This window comes from Odocoileus virginianus, chromosome 16, assembly GCF_023699985.2.
Source record: "Odocoileus virginianus isolate 20LAN1187 ecotype Illinois chromosome 16, Ovbor_1.2, whole genome shotgun sequence".
NCBI lineage: Eukaryota > Metazoa > Chordata > Mammalia > Artiodactyla > Cervidae > Odocoileus > Odocoileus virginianus.
The window spans coordinates 631,190-652,464 of record NC_069689.1 but is presented as its reverse complement, the minus strand read 5'-3'; the positions used below and the strand labels follow the sequence as shown (position 1 = coordinate 652,464).

Here is a 21,275-nt window from a genome sequence, read left to right as displayed (position 1 = left end):
CTAAAATTCTTTGGAACCACAAAAGACCCCAATAGCTAAAACAATCCTGAGAAAGACAAACAAAGCTGAGGACTCAGACATCCTGATTACAAAGCTACAGTAATAAAATAGTATGGTATTAGCATAAAGACAGACATATAGACCAAGAGAACAGAAATGCAGAGCCCAGAAATAAACCCACGCACATATGATCAACTGATTTTTGACAGGATGCCAAGAATACACAAAGGGGAAAGGACAGTCCCTTCAACAAATGGTGTTGGGAAAACTGGATATCCACATTCAAGAAATGGATTCTTATTTTACATCATGCACAAAAAAATCATTTCAACCGAAATGTAAGTAAGCATAAATAAAGAAAGTGAAATAAACCACTCACAGAAGGACAAATACTGTGTGATTCCATTTGTATGCAGTATCTACGGTAAACTCAGTGAAGAAAGTAGAATGGTGGGGACTTCCTTGGTGGTCCAGTGGTTAAGACTCTGTGCTCCCAATGCAGAGAACCCAGGTTTGATTCCTGGTCAGGGAACTAGATACCACAACTAAAAGTTCACATGCTGCAATTAAAGATCCCTCATGCTGCAATTGTGACGTGACACAGTCAAATAAATAAATTAAATAAATTTCAAGAAAAGAAAGGAAAAAAGTAGAATGGTGGTTACCAGGGCCTGGGGTGGGGGTGGGAGGTTAAGAAATGGGGAGCTTAAAGGGTATAAGTTTGTCATGCAAAATGGAAAAGTTCTAAAGATTTGCTGCACAACAGTGTGCTGAGAGCTAATAATATGAACTATATACTTAAAAGTGTGTTAGAGTAAATCCTGTGTTTTTCACAGTTAAAAAAAAGAAAAATGAGCAAAGGTAGGGTAAGTCACAGAACAAATACAAAAGGCAAATAAACATATGAAAAGACAGTCATATACATAAACCTGCAGATTGAGCAGATTCTAACTTCTAGAATATTTAATCTAGCCTACCACAGCAATACAGACAGAAGGGCAAAGGGTCAAACAGCATCTACAAACACAGTCTGCATTTATACTAAACACATATACTCTCACACATTCTGTGGTCAAACACTAAATGGGTAAATACACAGGAACAGTTATAGAAGCGGATTCATTCCTAACTGTGGCCTCCTTTGGGATAGGAGGATCTGTTGGGAGACAGTAAGGTAGGCAACCAGACACTATATTTTTAAAAACTATACATTTTTACTCTGCATTTTTACTGTATTTTTCTATAGTGTTTCTATTTTTCGTGAGCATCTATTCAACAATACTTCAATAATGCTGAGATATGATTATAAAAACACTAATAAATAGATCTTTATAAACATGCATGAAAAGATAGTCATAATACTGAATAAAAAACTAAGTTGTAAAACTCCTATATCTATTAAAAACAAGTGAATGTATTTGTGAAGAGAAAATACTCTGAAAAGGTATAGAACAAACAATGACCTGTGGAAGGTCAGGCTGACTTTTACTTTATGTGTTTCTGTATCTTAAAAATTATTTGAGTCAATATAACTTCTGTGATATCTTTTATAAAAATAAAACTTTTAAAACAACACTTTAAAAATAAATTTTAATTATAAAAATTGCTCATGGTCTACAAGCAATAAATGCTGGAGAGGGTGTAGAGAAAAGAGAACCCTCTTACACTGTTGGTGGGAATGCAAACTAGTACAGCCACTATGGAGAACAGTGTGGAGATTTCTTAAAACACTGGAAGTAGAACTGCCATATGACCCAGCAATCCCACTTCTGGGCATACACACCGAGGAAACCAGATCTGAAAGAGACACGTGCACCCCAATGTTCATTGCAGCACTGTTTATAATAGCCAGGACATGGAAGCAACCTAGATGCCCATCAGCAGACGAATGGATAAGGAAGCTGTGGTACATATACACCATGGAATATTACTCAGCTATTAAAAAGAATTCATTTGAATCAGTTCTAATGAGATGGATGAAACTGGAGCCCATTATCCAGAGTGAAGTAAGCCAGAAAGATAAAGACCAATATAGTATACTAACACATATATATGGAATTTAGAAAGATGGTAACAATAACCCTATATGCAAAACAGAAAAAGAGACACAGATGTACAGAACAGACTTTTGGACTCTGTGGGAGAAGACAAGGGTGGGATGTTTCGAGAGAACAGCATCAAAACATGTATATTATCTAGGGTGAAACAGATCATCAGCCCAGGTTGGATGCATGAGACAAGTGCTCGGGCATGGTGCACTGGGAAGACCCAGAAGGATCGGGTAGAGAGGGAGGTGGGAGGGGGGATCAGGATGGGGAACACATGTAAATCCATGGCTGATTCATGTCAATGTATGACAAAACCCACTATAGTATTGTAAAGTAATTAGCCTCCAACTAATAAAAATAAATGGAAAAAAAAAATTGCTCATGGGCTATTAGGTAATAAAAGCTGAACACAAAAATAAAACAACAAAAAGTGCCTTTAACAGGCATTTTAAAAAAAAGCACACAAATACAAAAAAAGTTACATTTATATTGAAGTTATGTGGTTGATTAATTTTCTTCTTTATGAATTTTTAAAAATTTACTTATTTAATTGGAGGATTAATTACTCTACAATATTGTGATGGCCTCTGCCACACAAATTTTTTTTAAAATATCTATTTATTTGCCTGTGCTGGGTCTTAACTGCGTCATGTGGGATCTAGTTTCCCAACTGGGATTGAACCAGAACCCCCTGCATTGGGAGTGTGGAGTCTTAGCCACTGGACTACCAGGGAAGTCCCTTCCTTACAAATTTTCATATTTTCTAAAATGTGTCTGAATTACTTGAAAAATCAGGAAAAATAGTTACTTTTAGCTAATGAAACAACTGAGAAAAGATTATGTTTGCCCTGCTCTCTCTGGAATATTAAGAGGAGAGGCATGGAGGCAGAAGCTGGACCACCTGCGTTCACAGCCCAGCCTCCCAACTCTGAGACCACAACTAGCCCATTTCACCCCTTTTTTCCTCACCTGTAAAATAAAACAAACATGTAAAGGGGGGCGACTATCAGGGCCTACTTCACACAACTCACTGAAATAAGGCAAACACCCGGCACAGGAGAGGTAAAAAAGTTGAAGTGATTAAAAACCAGTGAAAAACCAAAGTAGCAAACAAAATTGAGAGTGAGAATAATCTGATGTAGAGCAACTCTACCACCTTCTCGTCTCCAAGAAAACCTCACTAGGAATGTTAGATAAAATTTAACACTCCACACCCCTTACACATACAGCTAAGCTTGAAACCAAGAGGGGAAGTGGAGTCCACAGTGTCATAAACAAAAAGGGAGGAATCAAAAAAAAAAAAAACCAAAAAGGGAGGAATGAGAGAGACTAGTGAGCAGGCACTGAAGTTGAAGGACTCAAGGGAAAAAGCACCCAGATATAGTTTTTAAAAGCAGAGGGCCGAGGACTGGGGATTTAATCACCCCTAAGGAAGAAGAGTCCAGGCTACAGGCCCCCTGCATGCCAGGAACCAGAGCTGAGATAAATTCATAAAGCTAGAGGCCAGCAAGGACTACACTTCTACACCATTCCCCCACCCCCGCCATGAACTGGAGCCTAAAAAACTGCCCACCAACCTGGAAAAGAAGCAAGGAACCTTGCCATCTGCGAGGGGCCTCATGGAAAAAGAGGGTTTATAAGAAAATAGAAACTCAGGCTCTCACCAGGTAGAGTGAGTGTAAGTTGCCCAGTCGTGTCCGACTGAGTATAGATGTAGAGGTACAGATGTAGACTCTAAATACACACACCCCAAACCAATGGCAACCAGCTAAATTTGTAGGGCCCCAGCAGAGGAGAAAACAAAACTCCCCTTCAGAATGCTTCCATAATCCAAAACACATGGGAATCCCATGGAAACTAATCCCAACTCAAAATAGGCTTACGTTGAAAAACAAAAACAAACCACTGCAAGAGGAAATAAACCATCAGAGGGGAGAGTGACATGACAAAAGGAGAACTTGCACTCCAAGAATTAGAGATAATAATAATCTAAAAGCATCTTTAAAACAAGCATGCTGAAAGAATGGCAGAATGCTGGTAACTGTTGAAAGCTGGGCAAAGGACACAGGTGGTTCATTACCATTTTCTTCTTTTGTATATATGAAATTCTCATAATAAAAAGTTTTTAGCAAGTCCATAATAAAAAGTTTTTTAAAAGTTAAAGAAGTTCAAAGAGCTAAAGGAAGAAATAGAAAGCATATGGTAAGAAGAGGCAGTTTTTTTAAACCAAAAAAAGAGAACAGAAATTAAAACACGGTATTAAGATAACCATTTTTTTTTGTTAAGTAGTATAGACAGAGCTGAAGAGAGAATCAGATACTGGACAACAGAATGTGAAAATATTCCAGAATGCAGGAGAAAGACATAAAGAGATGAGGTTATAAAAGAAAAGCTACTAGGAAGGCTAAAGAGAAGGTTCAAATACTTCTAGTAGAATAGTGGTCAAGGAAAAAGAGGAGCCAAGGTGGGAAGGAAAGATCAAGTTGAAGGAGCAGATTAAGGCCCAGGTCGGGTAAATAAAAATATGTTCAAATCCAGAACACTAGTGTAATACAAATGCAAAACAGCAAAGTCAGAAAAAATTTTGAAGCTAAAAAAGAGGGAAAAAAGATTCACAAAGGTGACAATTAAACTGACAATAGACTTCTCAATAGCAAAAATAGTTACTAGGAGATTAATGGGACCATATCCTCAAAGTGTTAAGGCAAATAACGGTCACTCTAGAATCTAAAGCTATGAACAATGGTACAGGAATAGAGGCAAGATAAAGAAAGACATGTATCTAAAAGAAATTTTTTCAGTACCAAGACTGAGTTTACTGTATATAGAGTTACTAAACAAGGAAAGGATGAAAGTGAAAGTCGCTCAGTCGTTTCCAACTCTCTGCCACCCCATGGACTATACAGCCCATGGGATTCTCCAGGACAGAATACTGGAGTGGGTAGCCTTTCCCTTTCCAGGGGATCTTCCCAACCCAGGGACTGAACCCATGTCTCCGGCATTGCAGGCAGATTCTTTACCAGCTGAGCCACAAGGGAAGAAGACAGTCAAAGGGAAAGAATGTCATGCAAAAAGTAATGGTGAGGTTTAAAAAAAAAAAAGCATAATTTCTAAGCCAGTAAAAGAGAAAAAGATTGATTAAAGAAAATTCAATCAATTGAACAAAAGACAGAAAAGGAAAAAACAAGAAGCAAAGCAAAAGTAGAGTTAAACTGGAAATTCAAAGTTAGAAGGCAGAAATAGGTAAACATGCATCACCAGTCCTAATAACTATATGGCTTCCCCAATAGCTCAGTTGGTAAAGAATCCGCCTGCAATGCAAGAGACCTGGGTTTGATCCCTGGGTTGGGAAGATCCCTGAGAGAAGGGAAAGGCTACCCACTCCAGTATTCTGGCCTGGGCCCCAAAAAGTGGGACATAAGGGGCTTTCACTTTCACTAACTACATGGATTAAATTAACCTAATAAAAAAGACAGAGACTTTTAAGTCTTTTACATGTGGTCTCAAGATACTGACCAAAAGAAAGCCAGTCTTACACTGGATTATTTTAATTCACCTCTTTCTGAAAGTGATCACACAAACACAACTTAGTAAGGATAAGAAAGACATGAATAACACAATTAAAAAGCTTGATCCAACAGACAGATATACAACCCCATGTCTATCAAATAAACAGTACATATTCCTTCCAAGCACACATGAAGAATTTATAAAAACTGATCATATGTAAGGTAAACACAAAGGACATCGTAACGAGTTTCAGAAAATTGACAGTACACCAGTTCTCTAACACCATGGTTAGAGCTTAATTAAATGTTATAAAATAATATATTTTTAAAAGATAAAACTCATATATTCATAAACAAGCAAAAAAAAAAAAACTTCTGAAAAACCTACAGGTTAAAGAAGCAATCACAACCGAAATTTTGTACCAACCAATGGAAGCACTGCACATCAAAACTTGTGGGATACAGCAAAGGCGCAACCTTGAGAGAAATCAGCAGCTTCAAATGCATTTTTGTTAAGTAACAAGAATTTCAGAAGATGTGTTAAACACATAATGAAATAGGGTTAAAAAGCAGGACAGACACATAGAGTACAAGTAAAATTTAGGAAATCTAAATAAGATCAGTGGATCCCATCAATGTCAAGATCCAGATTGTCAACATATACTACAGTTTTATGAAATGTTACCATTGGGGGAAACTGGACAAAGTGTATAGGATCTTTCTAAATTATTTCTTAGAACTGCATGTGAATATACAATCATCTCAATGAAAACGTCAATTAAAAAAAAATCCCCGACACTGATACACATGCTGATAAGGATGTGGAGCAACAGGAATTCTCACTCATTACTGGTAGGAATGCAAAAGGGTACAGCCACTCTTGGAAGACAGTTTGGCAGTTTCTTACAAAATTAAACACATTCTTTCAACACAGTCCAGCAATCGGGCCCCTTGTTGTCAATATAAATGGGTTCAAAACTTCTGTCTACCAAAAACCTACACACAGATGTTTATGGTAGCTTTATTCATATATGACAAAACTTAGAAGCAACCAAGATGTCCTTCAGTAGACGAATTGATCAACTGTGGCCATCCAGAAAATGGAACATTATTTGGTGCTAAAAAGAAAGGAGCTACCAAGCCATGAAAAGACATGGAGAAAACTTAAATGTATACTATTAATACTAAGTGAAAGCAGTCACTCTGAAAAGGCTGGAATGAACAGGTGGAGCACAGAGGATTCGGGGGGCAGCAGAACTATTCTGTATGTCACTGTAACGGTGGATTCACGGCACATGTTTGTCAAAACCCACAGAATGTGCAACAAGAGTGAACCCTAGTGTAAAACGATGGACTCTGGATGATAATGATGTGTCACTGTTGGTTCATCACCTGTAACAAATGCAGCACTCTGGTGCACGGTGGGCATGTGTGGGGGCAGGGAGTATATGAAAAATCACTCTACTTTCTGCTCAGTTTTGCTGTGAGACTAAAACTGCTCTAAAAAATAGTATTTTTTAAAAAAGAAATGAAATGGTGCTATTCACATAAAAAAACAGAGCAAATTAAAAGAAAGTAGAAGAAACAAATATTATGCAGCACATAATATCTACTATTATTCTGCTAGTGCTAGGACACAAGAGATAAGCAGAATACATCCCCATCCTCTTGGAGCTTACCACTGAGTACAGGAATCAGACATCAAACAAATAAACCACACAAATATAAAAGCACAATGTTCAATTATAGCCAATACAGGCAAACCTAATTTTATTGTGCTCAGCTTTACTGTGCTTTGCTGATACTGCATTTATTTATTTTTTTTTTTTTACAAACTGAAGGTCTGTGAGAACCCCAAGTTGAACACATCCATTGGTGCCATTTCCCAACAGCCTTTGCTCACTTCATGTCTTCTGGGTCACATTTAGGTAGTTCTCAAAATATTAAAAATTTTTTCACCAGTTATATTTGTTATGGTGATCTGTGATCAGTGATCTTTGATGTTACTATTGCAAAAAGGTTACAGTTTGCTAAAAGCTCAGATAATGGTATTTTTTTAAATCAATAAAGCATTTTTAAATTAAGGTATGTACACTGTTTTTCTAGACATAATGCTACCACACACTTAGCAGTGCAACAGACTACAGTAAAATGTAAACACAACTTTTACAGGCACCGGGAAACCAAAACATCCATGTGACTTTATTGCATAATGATATTCACAACCAAATCTGCCATATCTCCGAGGTATAACATGACGCACACTAATAGTGCCTCCAAGAAAGTGATATTTAAACTGAAAACGGAAGGTTGGGTAGAAGCATTTTAAGCAGAAAAACCAGCATATGCAAAGGCCAGGGTGGCTGGAGTACAGTGATAGGTCAGGATATTAGCAAAAATAAGGCTGGAGAAGCAGGCAGGATCAGATTATGCAGGTCCTGGCTTTTACAATACAGCAACTGCCAAAAAACTTGAAGGGCATTAAAAGAGTGATATAATCTGATTTGGTTTTTAGACATCACTCTAGCTGCTGTGTGGAGAATTAGACTGGGAGAGGGAAGACACACAAACTTGTTGATAGCTCTAGCAGTAAGTAGCTGGGATTAAGCAGGTGATGGTGGAGGAAAGAAGTGGCAGGATTCCAGATATTTAGATGTGAGAATTGACAAGACCTGGTGATGGACATCACCAGATGCAGAGACAGAGTAGGAGGTATACAGAGACAGTCAGCACTAAGGTTTCTGAATGACCAAGTGGGTAGAAATGCCCTTTACAGTGAAGGAAAATAAAGGAGGAAATAATTGTGGGGGAGTAGGTTAGAAAGTAAGAGTTATATGCACTAAACTTGAGGTGCCAATAAAACATCTAATAAAACATCCACTGAACTCAGAATGGAAACACAGACTCAAACAATATACATTGGACTCAATGGCTTGTGGGTAGTATTTAAAGTCATGAAAGTGAAAGAAAACTGCCCAGGGGAAGCATATAGAGAAGAAGGTTTAAAACTAAGCCCTGGGGAACTTGGAGTTCTAGAGGTTTAGACAGAATAGAGAGAGATCACAGAAAATAAACCAATGGATGGGCTACAGAAAGCAAAAAAGAAAATGATTCAAGGAGAGGAGCCCACTAAATTCTACTGAATACTGCAGAGAAATCACAGGAGGTGAGGGCAGGCAGGGCCAGGAAGATGGTGATCCCTGGGAGGCCTTACGAAAAGGAGCTTCAGGGATACATACACAAGAGACACAATCCAGACTGAAGTGTGTTGAGGAGTAAGTAGGTGACAAACAAGACAAGGCGTGCAAACCATTCCTCTGAGAAGCTTCGTTATGGCAAGCGGGGGGACTGTCTGGACTCCACAATGTGCTAGAAGGAGATGTGCAATCAAGGGAAAGCTTTTAAAAAGTGACTTCTCTGGAATTCCCTGGCAGCCCAGTGGTTAGGATTCTGTGCTTTCACTGCTCAGGCCTGTGTGTGATCCCTGGTTGGGCAACTAAGATTCTACAAGCCACCCAGCGCAGCCAAAAGATAAATAAACAAAAATTAAAAAAATAAAAAGTGACTTCTCCTTCCCTGGTAGCAACTGAATTGGGCAGATTTACTGATCAAAGGAGACTTAAAGAGTCAGGGAAATGGGCTCACTGATGGAACAAGTCCTGAAAATTAGGAAGGGATGGGAGTGGAGACACACATGAAGGGATGAGTCGTTAAGTCCCTAACAAAGTATTTATAAGAATTCAACATAAAGCTTACTTTTACCTAAAGGAGAAATATCCCTATTTTAACACGGAAAGAAGCAGCTTCAAAAATGCAATGGCTTTAGCTCACATAATCCTGAAATGCTTCAGAGAAACCCAGAATACTAGAGTTTGGTCACAGTTTTAGAGCACTAAGGTTTATGCAACATCTTACCCCTACAAAGGTAGTAAAAACTGAAAAGTGACCGCTTCAAAAAGCATTTAGGCTCTAGTGACAATTCAACCTAACCTTTGCATCATGGCACACATTTTAGGAAGATTTTTCACACTCATATTCTCTTCTTCCTCCTTTGAAATATCTTTAAAATTGTTCCCTGAGGATGGCAAGAGAGGATTATCATCCTCTGGGAAAGATGGAAGCATGGGTTCAGAATAGTAGGAGAGGACATCCATCCCGAGCGCTAGAGCAAGCGGTGGAGACAGGATCTAAACCCCCATCTTTAGGTTCTAAAACCAATGCTGAGTTAATAACCGCATCTCTAAATACATAACAAGGTTGCTGAGTATTTATGCCTTGACCTTTTGGGGTCCATATCTAGAAGGGCAACCAAGTTCTCTCACAAATCAACACTGACATCTTAGATACCATGAAGCATTGGGCTGGAAGAACACACTGACAGAGCACAAAGTTGTAGGTCCCAATCCTTTTCCAAGTAATGGACAGTCTGTTCACCACATGATGATGGCAGAAGATACAAACTCAACACGGATATTGAAAACAGAAGTGAAGAAAACTCCAGGTTGCCAAACACTTCAGTTACCAAGATCAAGACACAAAGGAAGCATCTCGGGCAGTGTCTGATGAAAGCAGAGTGTCTCTGTTCGCCTTCTAATTACACAATCTAGAGCAGGGTTTCTCAACCTGGGCACTGCTACATTTGGGGCCAGGTAATTCTCTGTTGTGGGGGATCGTCCTGGGCATTGGAGGTTTGGCAGTATCCCTGGCCACTACACACTCTGCCAGCCGTACAACTCCACCTGCCCTGGTCATGACAACTGAACGTATCTCCCAACACTGCCAAACACCCCCTAGGAGCGAGAGGGGGTGAGGAGAGAGTCTCCATTTGAGTACCACTGATCTAAATGGATTCCACCATGAATACAGAAGCTAAGGGCATGCAAAGTAGACCTACAAAGAAAGTAGAGAAAGCTAACGATCTTATTTATTTTCAGGCAATAGTTTGCACAACCTTAAATTAAAAGCACCAAATGTTCCAAAGACAAGCAGTATGAACCCAGAGGAGTAGGCTAAGCCCAAGAGAACACACCTCACTGCTCAGAGGAGCTCTTGGTAGTGGATTCTGGAGACCAAGCAGTCAGTCAACTTTCCTCCTCCTCACACTCAGTAACAAAGAGACTGCCACAATACACAGAAAATCAGACATGCTCTCTGGTTCCCATATGCCCACCAAGCCATCACTCATCTTCCTATTCCACAGGAAGGAATCTATGCCCTTCTGGAAAACTTGGCTTTACTAATAGGGGCTCAAGACAGACAAAGCTTGTACTGCCCGAACTGCTCTCTTTCCAGAAGGACAGAGGACCACCCCTAATGGGCCAGCAACACTCCTAGCTGGTTCTATGTTATAGGGTTCTATTGATCTCCCTTGAGAGAAGGGACACTCAGCTCTTTGTTGCCTTGTTTTATGATTACTTACTCTGCCCAATGAAATCTGATGGGTTTTAGAAGCTTGGTTCAATGGCATTATCCATCTTCCCATCACTCTGGTGTCAGAGAATATCACTCTCTAACAGTCCAGGCCTTCCTTAAGAATGAATTATTTTCTAAGTTTCTTCAAGGAGAAAACATCAAAATAATTTTGACTTTACAGGCTATAAAATGATTTCAGAAACAAAAGATAACCTGTGGAGCCCTTAAACTTTTCAAATTTTGCTTTGCAGTTGGCAGATGCCTGCTATAGCCCCCCACAGCACCCCTAAATCTTCTAAAATACTTTTGAGTTTTCCTGTTGATTTACCAAGCTATGTTAGCTATGCTGCAGACAAAATCAACTTTATCTTGGTATATGAATACCTGAAACAAAACTTTTAAAATATCTGCGGCAGAGCTCAGATTGGGCAATTGGGCTTTAACTGACTCAGGACAGAGTAAAATTGTCACAACCCAAGACTCAATCCCCCTTGAGGTTTCCACACTGCCTCTGCTAAACCTAGTTGGAAGGCTCTTCAAGGGAGAAGCAGAGGCCTTAGCCCCCAGAGTATGGGCCTGACCCAAGAAGCTTCTGTAAAAATCTGTTGTGTGAAAGAACAGAATGGACACTGTCACACATTAATAAGATCTTTTTCTGCTCTCTAGAAGTTAAATGCATAAGAAACAAGACTTTGAAGAATAATAATAATACATTTTTTAAAAGCTAGTCTTAGTTTGTAATAGTTTCTACAGGCTTTCCCTAGGCATATCATTTTTTTAGTCCCTTTTCCAAAGCACAACTAAAAAGTTTTTAAAATCCCTAAGCACATTAACTACCACTTTCAGAAGCAGGATTAGACAAAGGGAGGGCAAGGAGCAAATCAATCTTGAAAATTTAAATTCAAAAGGAGAAAAGAAAATGCACATCTAAAGTTTAAAGTCATTCTTACCTCGTGACCCCCTAACCCAGCTCCTGATCTCCAAACTCAGGGGGAGGGTAAATTTAGGGTGAAAGATTAGGCCTCAGCTATGTGGCTCAAACGGTAAAAAAAAAAATCTGCCTGCAATGAGAACCCAGGGAGACCCAGGTTCGATCCCTGGGTTGGGAAGATCCCCTGCAGGAGGGCATGGCAACCCACTCCAGTATTTCTGCCTGGAGAATCCCCATGGACAGAGGAGCCTGGTGGGCTACAGTCCATGGGGTCGCAAAGAGTCAGACACACTGAGCAACTAAACGCACACACACACTGGCATTTAAAAACATTCTGGCAAGTGCTCTGTCAGGCAGCCTATAATTCGTGAGTATGCCTTGGAAATTTAAAATGAACTCAGAGGGTTTCAGAGGCCAACAGCCAGCCTCCTGAGCCCTGAGCGGCACAGGCACGGGACTGAAGCTATTGGGACCCGGCGCTGGGTGCCGGCCACGGCGCACACGCGTGTGTACCCACATGCCACTTCTGCAGAGTGTCTTTTTTCAAGGCTCTCATGGCTTGACCTCAACACCTGCTGCACTTCCTGAAGACAGACAGGCACTGGAGCTGCACTTGTTCCTCGCACGAGGCTGCACTTTCTAGGAACGACCGCACACACGCAGAGGCTGGCCAGCTGCCAAGGCAGGGGCAGCCCAGCCGCCTCGGGCCTGAACTTTCCCAGTGCTGTCAGGGCGGGCTCCCGCTAGGAGCTGACTCAGCGGCCGGCGTGGAACTCTGCCAACCACACGGCAGTTCGGGGGCTGCCGGCAAGTCACAGATGTTTTGCTAAACCAAAGCAATCAGCCGGGAGGCGGGTCTGGGCTGGCAGCCAGGCCGCTGCTGTCGGGGAAGCTAGGACTCTCTGATCCTAGTCCGAGCTCTGCCACCACCTTCCTGGTGATCAGAGGGGAAACCTTTGCACTTCTCGGGGTCTCCCCTGCTTCTGAGCGTGTCTGTGGAGCTGCAGTGGAGGATGGCACTGTGTGCATGAAAGAGCACCTGGGGCACTACTACCACCGTGAGCTAGTTCTGTTAATCCTCACAACATCCTTGGAGGTATGCTTCGGTATTTTTATTTCACAGAGGGCTCAAAGGAATTAAGAGCCCTACTGAAAGATCACAAGCGTAACAGATGGAAGAGATGGTATTTGAACCCACTTTGCTGGCTCTGGAATCTACTGCAAACACTGCTACTGTAAAGCTCAGATCAACTGCATAGGTAAGGCTCCTGGATACAAAGATGCTGATTTTTCAGCCTACAAAGGACCTTTCTCATGTGGCTTCTTGGTTGCTCTGTGTAAATCTATAGCTTTTCACAACTAATTTCTAAACAGCATCACTGGACCACAAGAAGTATATATGCTGCGCACTTCCCTGGAGGTCCAGGGGCTAAGACTCTGAGCTCCCAACACAGAGGGCCCAGGTTCCATCCCTGGTCAGGGAATTAGATCCTGCATACGGCAACTAAGAGTTCACATGCTCCAACTAAAAACCCCATATGACTCAACTAAGAGCCGGCAAGGCCAAATAAATAAATAAGTAAATATTTTTCAGGGAAAAAAAAGAAGTATATGTGCTTACAGGGAGTACCCAAATATTACCCAGTTTATTATGAACTCCCTGCCTTCACACCAAGTCACTTGGCCTGGAAGAACTGATCATCACTCCCATTCTTTGGGTGAAGAAAAGGAGTGTGGCAAGTTAGAAAGACAAGCAGCAGCAGAAGGCGAAGAAAGCACAGACTCCTTAGGCTCCACCTCCTGAATTAATTTATTAGGACCCTGGAGTCTACATCTTTTAAAACTATTCTGGAGCTCTCCTTAGATGACCCTCAAGCTCTGCCTTGTGTAGGAATCACTGAAGCTTGCCTTGGCTAAAAAGAGAACTGTGAGAGCCTCCCTGGTGGTCCAGTGGTTAGGACTCAGGGCTTTCAGTGCCTGGCCTGAGTTCAATCCCTGACTGGGGAACTATGATCCTGCAAGCTGAGCAGCACAGCAAAATAAGTAAATAAAAAGAAAATTGTGAGGTCTACCCTTCCATGTTTCAAAGGAGGTAAAATAAGGGTGAGATGAAATTATGTTTACAAGGCTCTTTGCTCAAAAATATACACAATGCAACAGTTTCCCATCAGCTACATTTAGCAGCAAAACAACAAAATTGCCCTTAAAAAGCTCGATCCTGGGTTAGCCTGGGGCTAAGACAGTATCTTAGGCAAGACAGTTCTCTTATCATACTACTACTAGAAAAACTGAAATTGGAGTCATACATCTCATTTTTAGATATCCCTCATAACACTGTTGCAAACTCATTCTTCCTCAACCCCCTCCCCCCCAAAAAAGACTGTATTGACAATCTATCCCATTAAACTTGGAACTCTCTATATTAGGAGTAACTTACACATTTCACTGCTCTAATCAAGAAAACAACTATGAGGGGAAAACTCAAGGTTTATCCCTGTCTAGGCTGCTGGTCACTGAAGGAGGCTGAGAAGACACAGCCTGGCACAGACCCTGGCAGTCCAGTACCCCTCCCTGGCTAGCCTTTTGGGGGAACAAATAAGCCCCCAAGCAGAGAAGACTGACCTGCTTGAGCTGCTCATCCAGATTCCAGCCCGGCTGCCCTGCCGCGGAGACTGAAGCGGAGGTCTTAGAAGCATCTTTGGTATGGTCTTCTTTAGCTTGCTGTCCATGGGGTGCGAGCCCTGGCGCTGGGAGCAGACCAGGTAAGGGGGCTGCTCTGGGGTCTTGGCGAGCCACCTTCTGCACATGAAAATATTTTGAAGCAGCCTGGGTCTCTTTCTCAGCCACCTCTGCAACTTCATCATCCCCATCCTCACCTTCCAAACCTCCTTCCTCTTCCTCAGGCTCTGAGTTCACCTTGCTCCGTTCAAAAACTCGGGCCACCGCGGTGGCTGGTGGAACTCTGGCTGAGGGACCCAGGGCAGGGCTGCCCGAAGGCCTCCCAGGTGTGGCAGAAAGGTGAGTCTGCTGTGTGACCAGCTTCTGGGCGTACAAGAACGGGGTTTCTCTCATCTGCTGCCCCTGCTTCTCTCTGGCATCCATCTGCAGAGGAGCCAGGTGGGGTGGCTGTGGCGGCGGCGGCGGTTGCTTCTGCTGAGGGCGCAGTGGCTCCATCACTGCCTTGAGTTTCACCCACAAACTGGCATGGCTCCGAACCTGGGCACAGCCCGACAGGCACACTGGGTCTAAACCTTTATGTGATTAACAGAAACCACATAGATGGAGAAAGAAAGGGGAAAAAAAAAAAAGATGTAAAACAGGTATAAAAAGGTTTTCTGGGCTTCCCTGGTGGCTCGGTGGTAAAGAATCTGCCTGCCGAGGCAGGAGACCGGGGTTCAATCCCCGGTCTGGGAAGATCCCACATGCCTCAGAGAAACTAAGCCTGTGCACCGCAACTACTGAGCCTGTGACTCCAGAACCCGGGAGCCACAACTGCTGAGCCCACGTGCCACAACTACTGAAGTTCGTGTGCCGGAGAGCCTGCGCTCTGCAACAAGGGAAGCCACCATAATGAGAAGCCCGCACACCGCAACTAGAGAAAGTGTAGCAACGATGACCCAGCACAGCCAAAAATAAATAAACAAATAATTTAGGGGAAAAAAAGATGTCTTCTTTGCTCCAGTAAAGGGCATGTGTTCTGAACATTAAACATGTGCCGGTAAACCTGAGCAGCTGGGTGGGTGGGGGTGGTAGGTGGGTGAGAAAGAGGAACAGAATTTAAGAGGAGAAATATGGGATGAATCTCAGTAGTGCTGGACAACTGGTGGGTTTAAAACAAAGTAAACCTAGATGACATGAAGTCTGCAAACATCTGTGTTCTAATTCTCTTCCTCAACATTATCAAACACTAATCTGTTTATTACTGAAAAAGCAACTGGGTTTGCACGGTACAGAGGTTTTGAGTAGGAAAACCACAATAAAAAAGGAAAAGAAGGGCCTGCCTACAAGAAAGAGACTATTGCTTATGTTCCCAGGCCCATCAGAGAAAGATATTACCATCAAAGCAAGAAAGAATTATCAGGCAGACACAAAGATTTTTCTCATAAGCAGAACCTAGCAAACTCCCCTTGGGTTTAAACTTTTAAAATTTTCCAGAATAAATGTCCAGCCTGCTTTTTGAGTGGGCTTAGCCAATGCTAACTGGACATTACAGCATCAAAAAGAATCCAATTTCAACAACATGAAAGAATGAAACACGAAAGGAGGCACGAGTTTCAAATTGCAATCGTCAACTCAAAAACAAACAGGGGAGGGGGGGATTCCTCTGGAGATTTTTAAGCTTTAATTAATTGGAAACAGGTATCAATATCGTCTAAACAAGTCAAAGCTCTTTTTTAAAAACTTTTAATTTTTTTTTAAAGCTTCTTTTTAAAAAACAGTCTAGTAAATCTCTTCACATCCCCTTTCTTTCTGATTCACTTCTATGACATTCTATGACAAATACAAAAAGGAAAGGCTTTCAGGCCAAAAGTATTCTGGGGGCAGGTTTATCAGCATTCTTACCAATCAGTCTCCAAACACACACCCCTTTCACACCCTCTCCTCCTCTAACCAGCCCCCCTCTTCCCTTCCTCCTTTACAGGCCCCCACCCCCAGCAAACCTCACTTGAGTTATGTTTCCTCAGCAAGTCTCCGCAACTGAATGGATTACTATGCATGGGCAAATTTTAGGTGAACAGGACTTGCAACATGGTGTACAGTGCTATCATCACATGAAAGAAGCAGCAGCAGTGCACAGGTTGGGACTTGATAAATTTGATAAACGCACTGTTCCACTGTTTAAGGATTGAGCAGAAAGACTTTTAAAAAAAGAAAGAAAGAAACCTAAATGTCTTAGCATCTTCAAAATCTCACGGGGAAGTAATCACACCCCTAGCAAAATCAACTGCTTAGATTTATGTTTGTTTTTTTTTAACAGATTGAAAAGGTACAACTTTTAAAGCTAGGCAAAAAAATAAATTTAAAAATTTTCATTTTCTGTTTAATCTTAGAAGCACTTCGTTTGTCTTTTGCATTCTGTGAAAAATTCAAATTCCAATTTGCCTCTTACTGCCTCTACTTCCTCTCTTTGCACTTTAGAAAGTGTGAGTTATGCCTGCAGCAATACTTTCATTCTGCTATAGACCTTTTTATAGCGTAACAAAGCATGAAAAGGTTAACACCCACATTAAATCCAGTCGCCAAAAGTGTTCATTTAAAATAAAAACAATCTGCATCAAAGAAACGTAAACAAAAGAATAAGGCAAAGCAAAGAATTCGGTGATCATTTTCATTCTCCTTATAACATTACAACATCAATCGATCACAAGCGGGATAATTTTTCAAACAAGTCCTGCCAGTCATCGAACAACTGTTTCTCCTCTTGTGGCACCATCTTCTCTGCATGCTGTCCCCAGCCGGGAGGGGTGGGGGGTATCTCACAGCCTCTTTAGGAAGACCGAGATGACTCAGTTCTACAACTCGATGCGCACACCCTCCCCCAAAGAGCCCATCTTCCCCCTGACACTCAGCAGCTACTAGATCCAAACAACAGTACCACCTACCTACTTTTAGAAAACTTAGGTCTCAAAAATCTAAACCACTCCATCCCTTCACACGGCCCCCTCCCCCATTTCCCCTAAAGTTCCCGGACCTGCAAGACGGGCGCAACGGACTCCTTGTAGCTTTGAAGCCCGCCTCGCCCACCATTCCTTCTACCTTAGCTGCCAGATCCCTCTGCCAGCCCTCTTTAATCCCATTCATCCATCACCCCGCCATTCTTTACATCCCCCCAACCCAACTCTATCCCTTTTACCTCTACCAAGCCCCCCTCCACCCCCAAGCCAATCCGCTGGCTCTTCTTAGATCGTCCCAACGCCACCTTATCTTTGCTCTCTCCGTTCCCAGGGGCCCCTCACACTTCCCATCCCTTTATCTCAAATCACCCTAATGGGCGAGGGCGCTTCTGGGCTCCTCCCAGCACTCTCACTTTTCCTCCGCGGCCCCTAGTGCTCCTCCGGCCCGCGCCTTCACGTCTGCCGCTACACACCTGCCTTCCCTTCTACTCCTCCGTCTCCTCCACCTGCCACAGCACCCGCTCCTGCCGAGGCTGAGGGAGACGGACCCCGCGCGGCTTACCTGTGCGGGGCGCTCCGCATCCGCCGGCGGCGCAGGAGGCGGTCACTCAAGCCCCGGCGCGGCAGCTGCGTTTCGGAGTTCTCCGCAGCCGGGGGCCACAGCCGGGGCGGGGCCCGCACCGGAAGCGGCGCCGCGGGGCCGGGTTGCCGGCCCGGGGCGGGAAGGGGGCGGGGCCACAAGAAACGGGCGGGGCCTGATGCCGGAAGTGGCCAAAAAGGGAACGAGGGGCGGGGTTTAGCGGAAGTTACTACGAGGGAAAGCTCCGCCCAACTGAGTCGTGGGCGGAAGCTACTGGAAGCTGGCAGAAGCTTCCGCCAATGGGAAAGCGCAAACACGGAGGAGTTCCGGTGAGAGCACTTCCGCGGGGAGTTGAAAAAAGCCGGTCCTCTTGCTCCCTTTTCTGTGAGTTTTCTAGCTGTAAGGGTTGGTGTAACGCGGGCCAGCGGTAGGTTGGGAGGAAGGTAAATAAAGGACAATAAGTGTCAGGGTTTTCTGCTGCTGCGGTCCCCTCCCCAGCCTCCTGCCTACAAACCGGTCTTCCTCTGAGTTTCCCGCTTCCAGATTAGCTTTTCTGTGTCCTCTGAGGATTCAGCATCCCCTGGAACTCTCTCACATGGGTTAGTATTCTCACTTCCCAGGTTCCAGAAGTGGGGGCAATATGTCAAATACTGTCACCTCTTGTAAAAACCCTTGCTTCTGTGACGCTTACTCTTAAGACTTTGCCACCCATTTAACCACCTCTGTGAAGATGATCTGTTAATACGTGCATCCAGCTCCTTTTCTTACTTTCTATAACCATCTACCATCTTGATAAATTCAGAATCACTGACAACTCATTTAACTTGCAGGCTTCATCCCTTATCTCAGCCTCCCAATCCCAGTCAAAAAACCTGGATCTTGTCACCATAAACTCTGTCTTGTTCAGTTCAGTTCAGTTCAGTCGCTCAGTCGTGTCCGACTCTTTGCGACCCCATGAATCGCAGCACGCCAGGCCTCACTGTCCATCACCAACTCCCGGAATTTACTCAAACTCATGTCCATCGAGTCAGTGATGCCATCCAGCCATCTCATCCTCTGTCGTCCCCTTCTCCTCCTGCCCCCAATCCCTCCCAGCATCAGAGTCTTTTCCAATGAGTCAACTCTTCTCGTGAGGTGGCCAAAGTATTGGAGTTTCAGCTTCAGCATCAGTCCTTCCAATGAACACCCAGGACTGATCTCCTTTAGGATGGGCTGGTTGAATCTCCTTGGAGTCCAACGGACTCTCAAGAGTCTTCTTCAACACCACAGTTCAAAAGCATCAATTCTTAGGCGCTCAGCTTTCTTTATAGTCCAACTCTTACATCCATACATGACTACTGGAAAAACCATAGCCTTGACTAGACGGACCTTTAGGAATCAGTAATTCGAACATCCCTCTATCCAACGACAGCCTGATAACCTTGAGCTTGACTGCTCAAGAACGTCACCGTAACTGTCTTTTTCACCTTAAAAGAACCTCCAATCTGATGAAAGCTTCTGCTTAATTCCCACTTTTCAGTTCCCTCCTTATCCATCTTAAATTCAATGTTACATCATATAGCCCCCCTCATACTCTTAAGCCTGCCCCAACACTCCTCTTTTCCCCAAACAAGTCCTCCACCATTGATGGATTAACATGCTTCTGTATGCCTGTATCTTGTCACAGTAAGTTGTCCTGCTGAGCAGATTGGCATCACTAAATACAATAATTTCAACCTTAAATGAGCTCTGAACAGTGTCTGGAAATTTCATCATATTTTTCTAGTTAAATTGCTCTCCACTGTCTGCAAATCTCTATAATCCTATGCTTCCTGTACTGCTTCCCTGATTATCCTGCTGTCTAAGTAATATAAAATGTAGAATGCCCTCAAATCCATAAATCTGCATGTGTTCCCATCCTATCCCTGCCTCCTATAAGTTAGTCAATCAGAAATATTCATTGAACAACTATATGCCAGATGAGACATCATCTAAGTGCTTGTTGAGCAATGAACAAAAATTTTCAAGGATGTTTCTAGTGTTCAGTTCAGTTCAGTCACTCAGTTGTGTCCAACTCTTTGCGACCCCATGAACCGCAGCACGCCAGGCCTCCCTGTCCATCACCAACTCCTGGAGTTCACCCAAACCCATGTTCATTGAGTTGGTGATGCCATCCAGCCATCTCATCCACTGTTGTCCCCTTCTCCTCCTGCCCCCAATCCCTCCCAGCATCAGGGTCTTTTCAAATGAGTCAGCTCTTTGCATCAGGTGGCCAAAGTATTGGAGCTTCAGCTTCAACTTCAGTCCTTCCAATGAACACCCAGGCCTGATCTCCTTTAGGATGGACTGGTTGGGTCTCCTTGTAGTCCAAGGGATTCTCAAAAGTCTTCTCCAACACCACAGTTTAAAAGCATCAATTCTTAGGCGCTCAGCTTTCTTTATAGTCCAACTCTTACATCCATACATGGCCACTGGAAAAACCATAGCCTTGACTAGACGGACCTTTGTTGGCAAAGTAATGTCTCTGCTTTTTAATATGCTGTCTAGGTTGATCATAACTTTCCTTCCAAGGAGAAACCCAAGTAAGATGGTTTCTAGTGTGGGGAGTCAGAAAAACAAATATATGTGTGTTTGTATGTATTCTAAGAAGAACAAAGCAAGGTGATGGTTAAACAGTGGTCTCAGGTGGCTACTATTTTTGATGTTAGTCAGAGAAAAATTCATTGATAAGGGACACTTGAGCAGAAAATGGAATTGATCTGATGGGGCTGTGCCATTTGGATATCTAGGGAAAGCAAGTTCTAGACAGGAGAAGCAAATTTAAATGCTCTGAGGCAGGAGGGTGCTTGACATGCTATAGAAATAGCAAGGAGATCGCTCTAACTGATACAGAGTCAGTGTGGGGAGAGTGGTAGGAGATGAGATCAGAGAGGTAGCCTGGGGTCCAATCATGTGGGACTTTGTAGGCCATGGTGACAACTTTGGATTGTTACCACTAAAACCACTAAAGAGTTGTTTGATCACATTTAAGCCTCTTAAACTTTCATTCTAGCTATTATGTGGAGAACAGACAATGAGGGTAGAGAAGAGTGGAAGTGCTAGTTCTGGCAGAAGATGATGGAAGCAGTGAAGGTGGTAAGAATGGGTCAAATTTCAGGTGCATTTTGAAAATAAAGCCACAGGACTTATTAATGGATTATA

At 42.9% G+C, this 21,275-nt stretch overlaps 1 protein-coding gene and 1 non-coding gene across 4 annotated transcripts in view; one reads left to right on the top strand and one right to left on the bottom strand.

Moving 5' to 3' along the window:
- The window catches only part of ARID3B (AT-rich interaction domain 3B), a 49,532-nt gene extending 31,357 nt beyond the window's left edge, over nt 1-18,175 (bottom strand). For 2 of the 3 annotated variants that reach the window (XM_020873627.2, XM_020873629.2), the window contains exons 1-2: nt 18,078-18,175; nt 14,523-15,151 (exon numbers count right to left, since the gene is read on the bottom strand). In XM_020873627.2, the coding sequence (XP_020729286.2) occupies nt 14,523-15,074 (552 nt within the window). In that variant the 5' untranslated portion in view covers nt 15,075-15,151; nt 18,078-18,175. Of the gene's footprint in view, nt 1-14,522; nt 15,152-17,988; nt 18,048-18,077 lie in introns of those variants that run through there. The other variant, XM_020873628.2, reaches the window with a different exon arrangement.
- Nucleotides 460-532, top strand: TRNAG-CCC (transfer RNA glycine (anticodon CCC)). The gene has a single exon. It is a non-coding gene; the product is annotated as a tRNA-Gly (tRNA).
- Nucleotides 18,176-21,275: the final 3,100 nt, after the last annotated feature.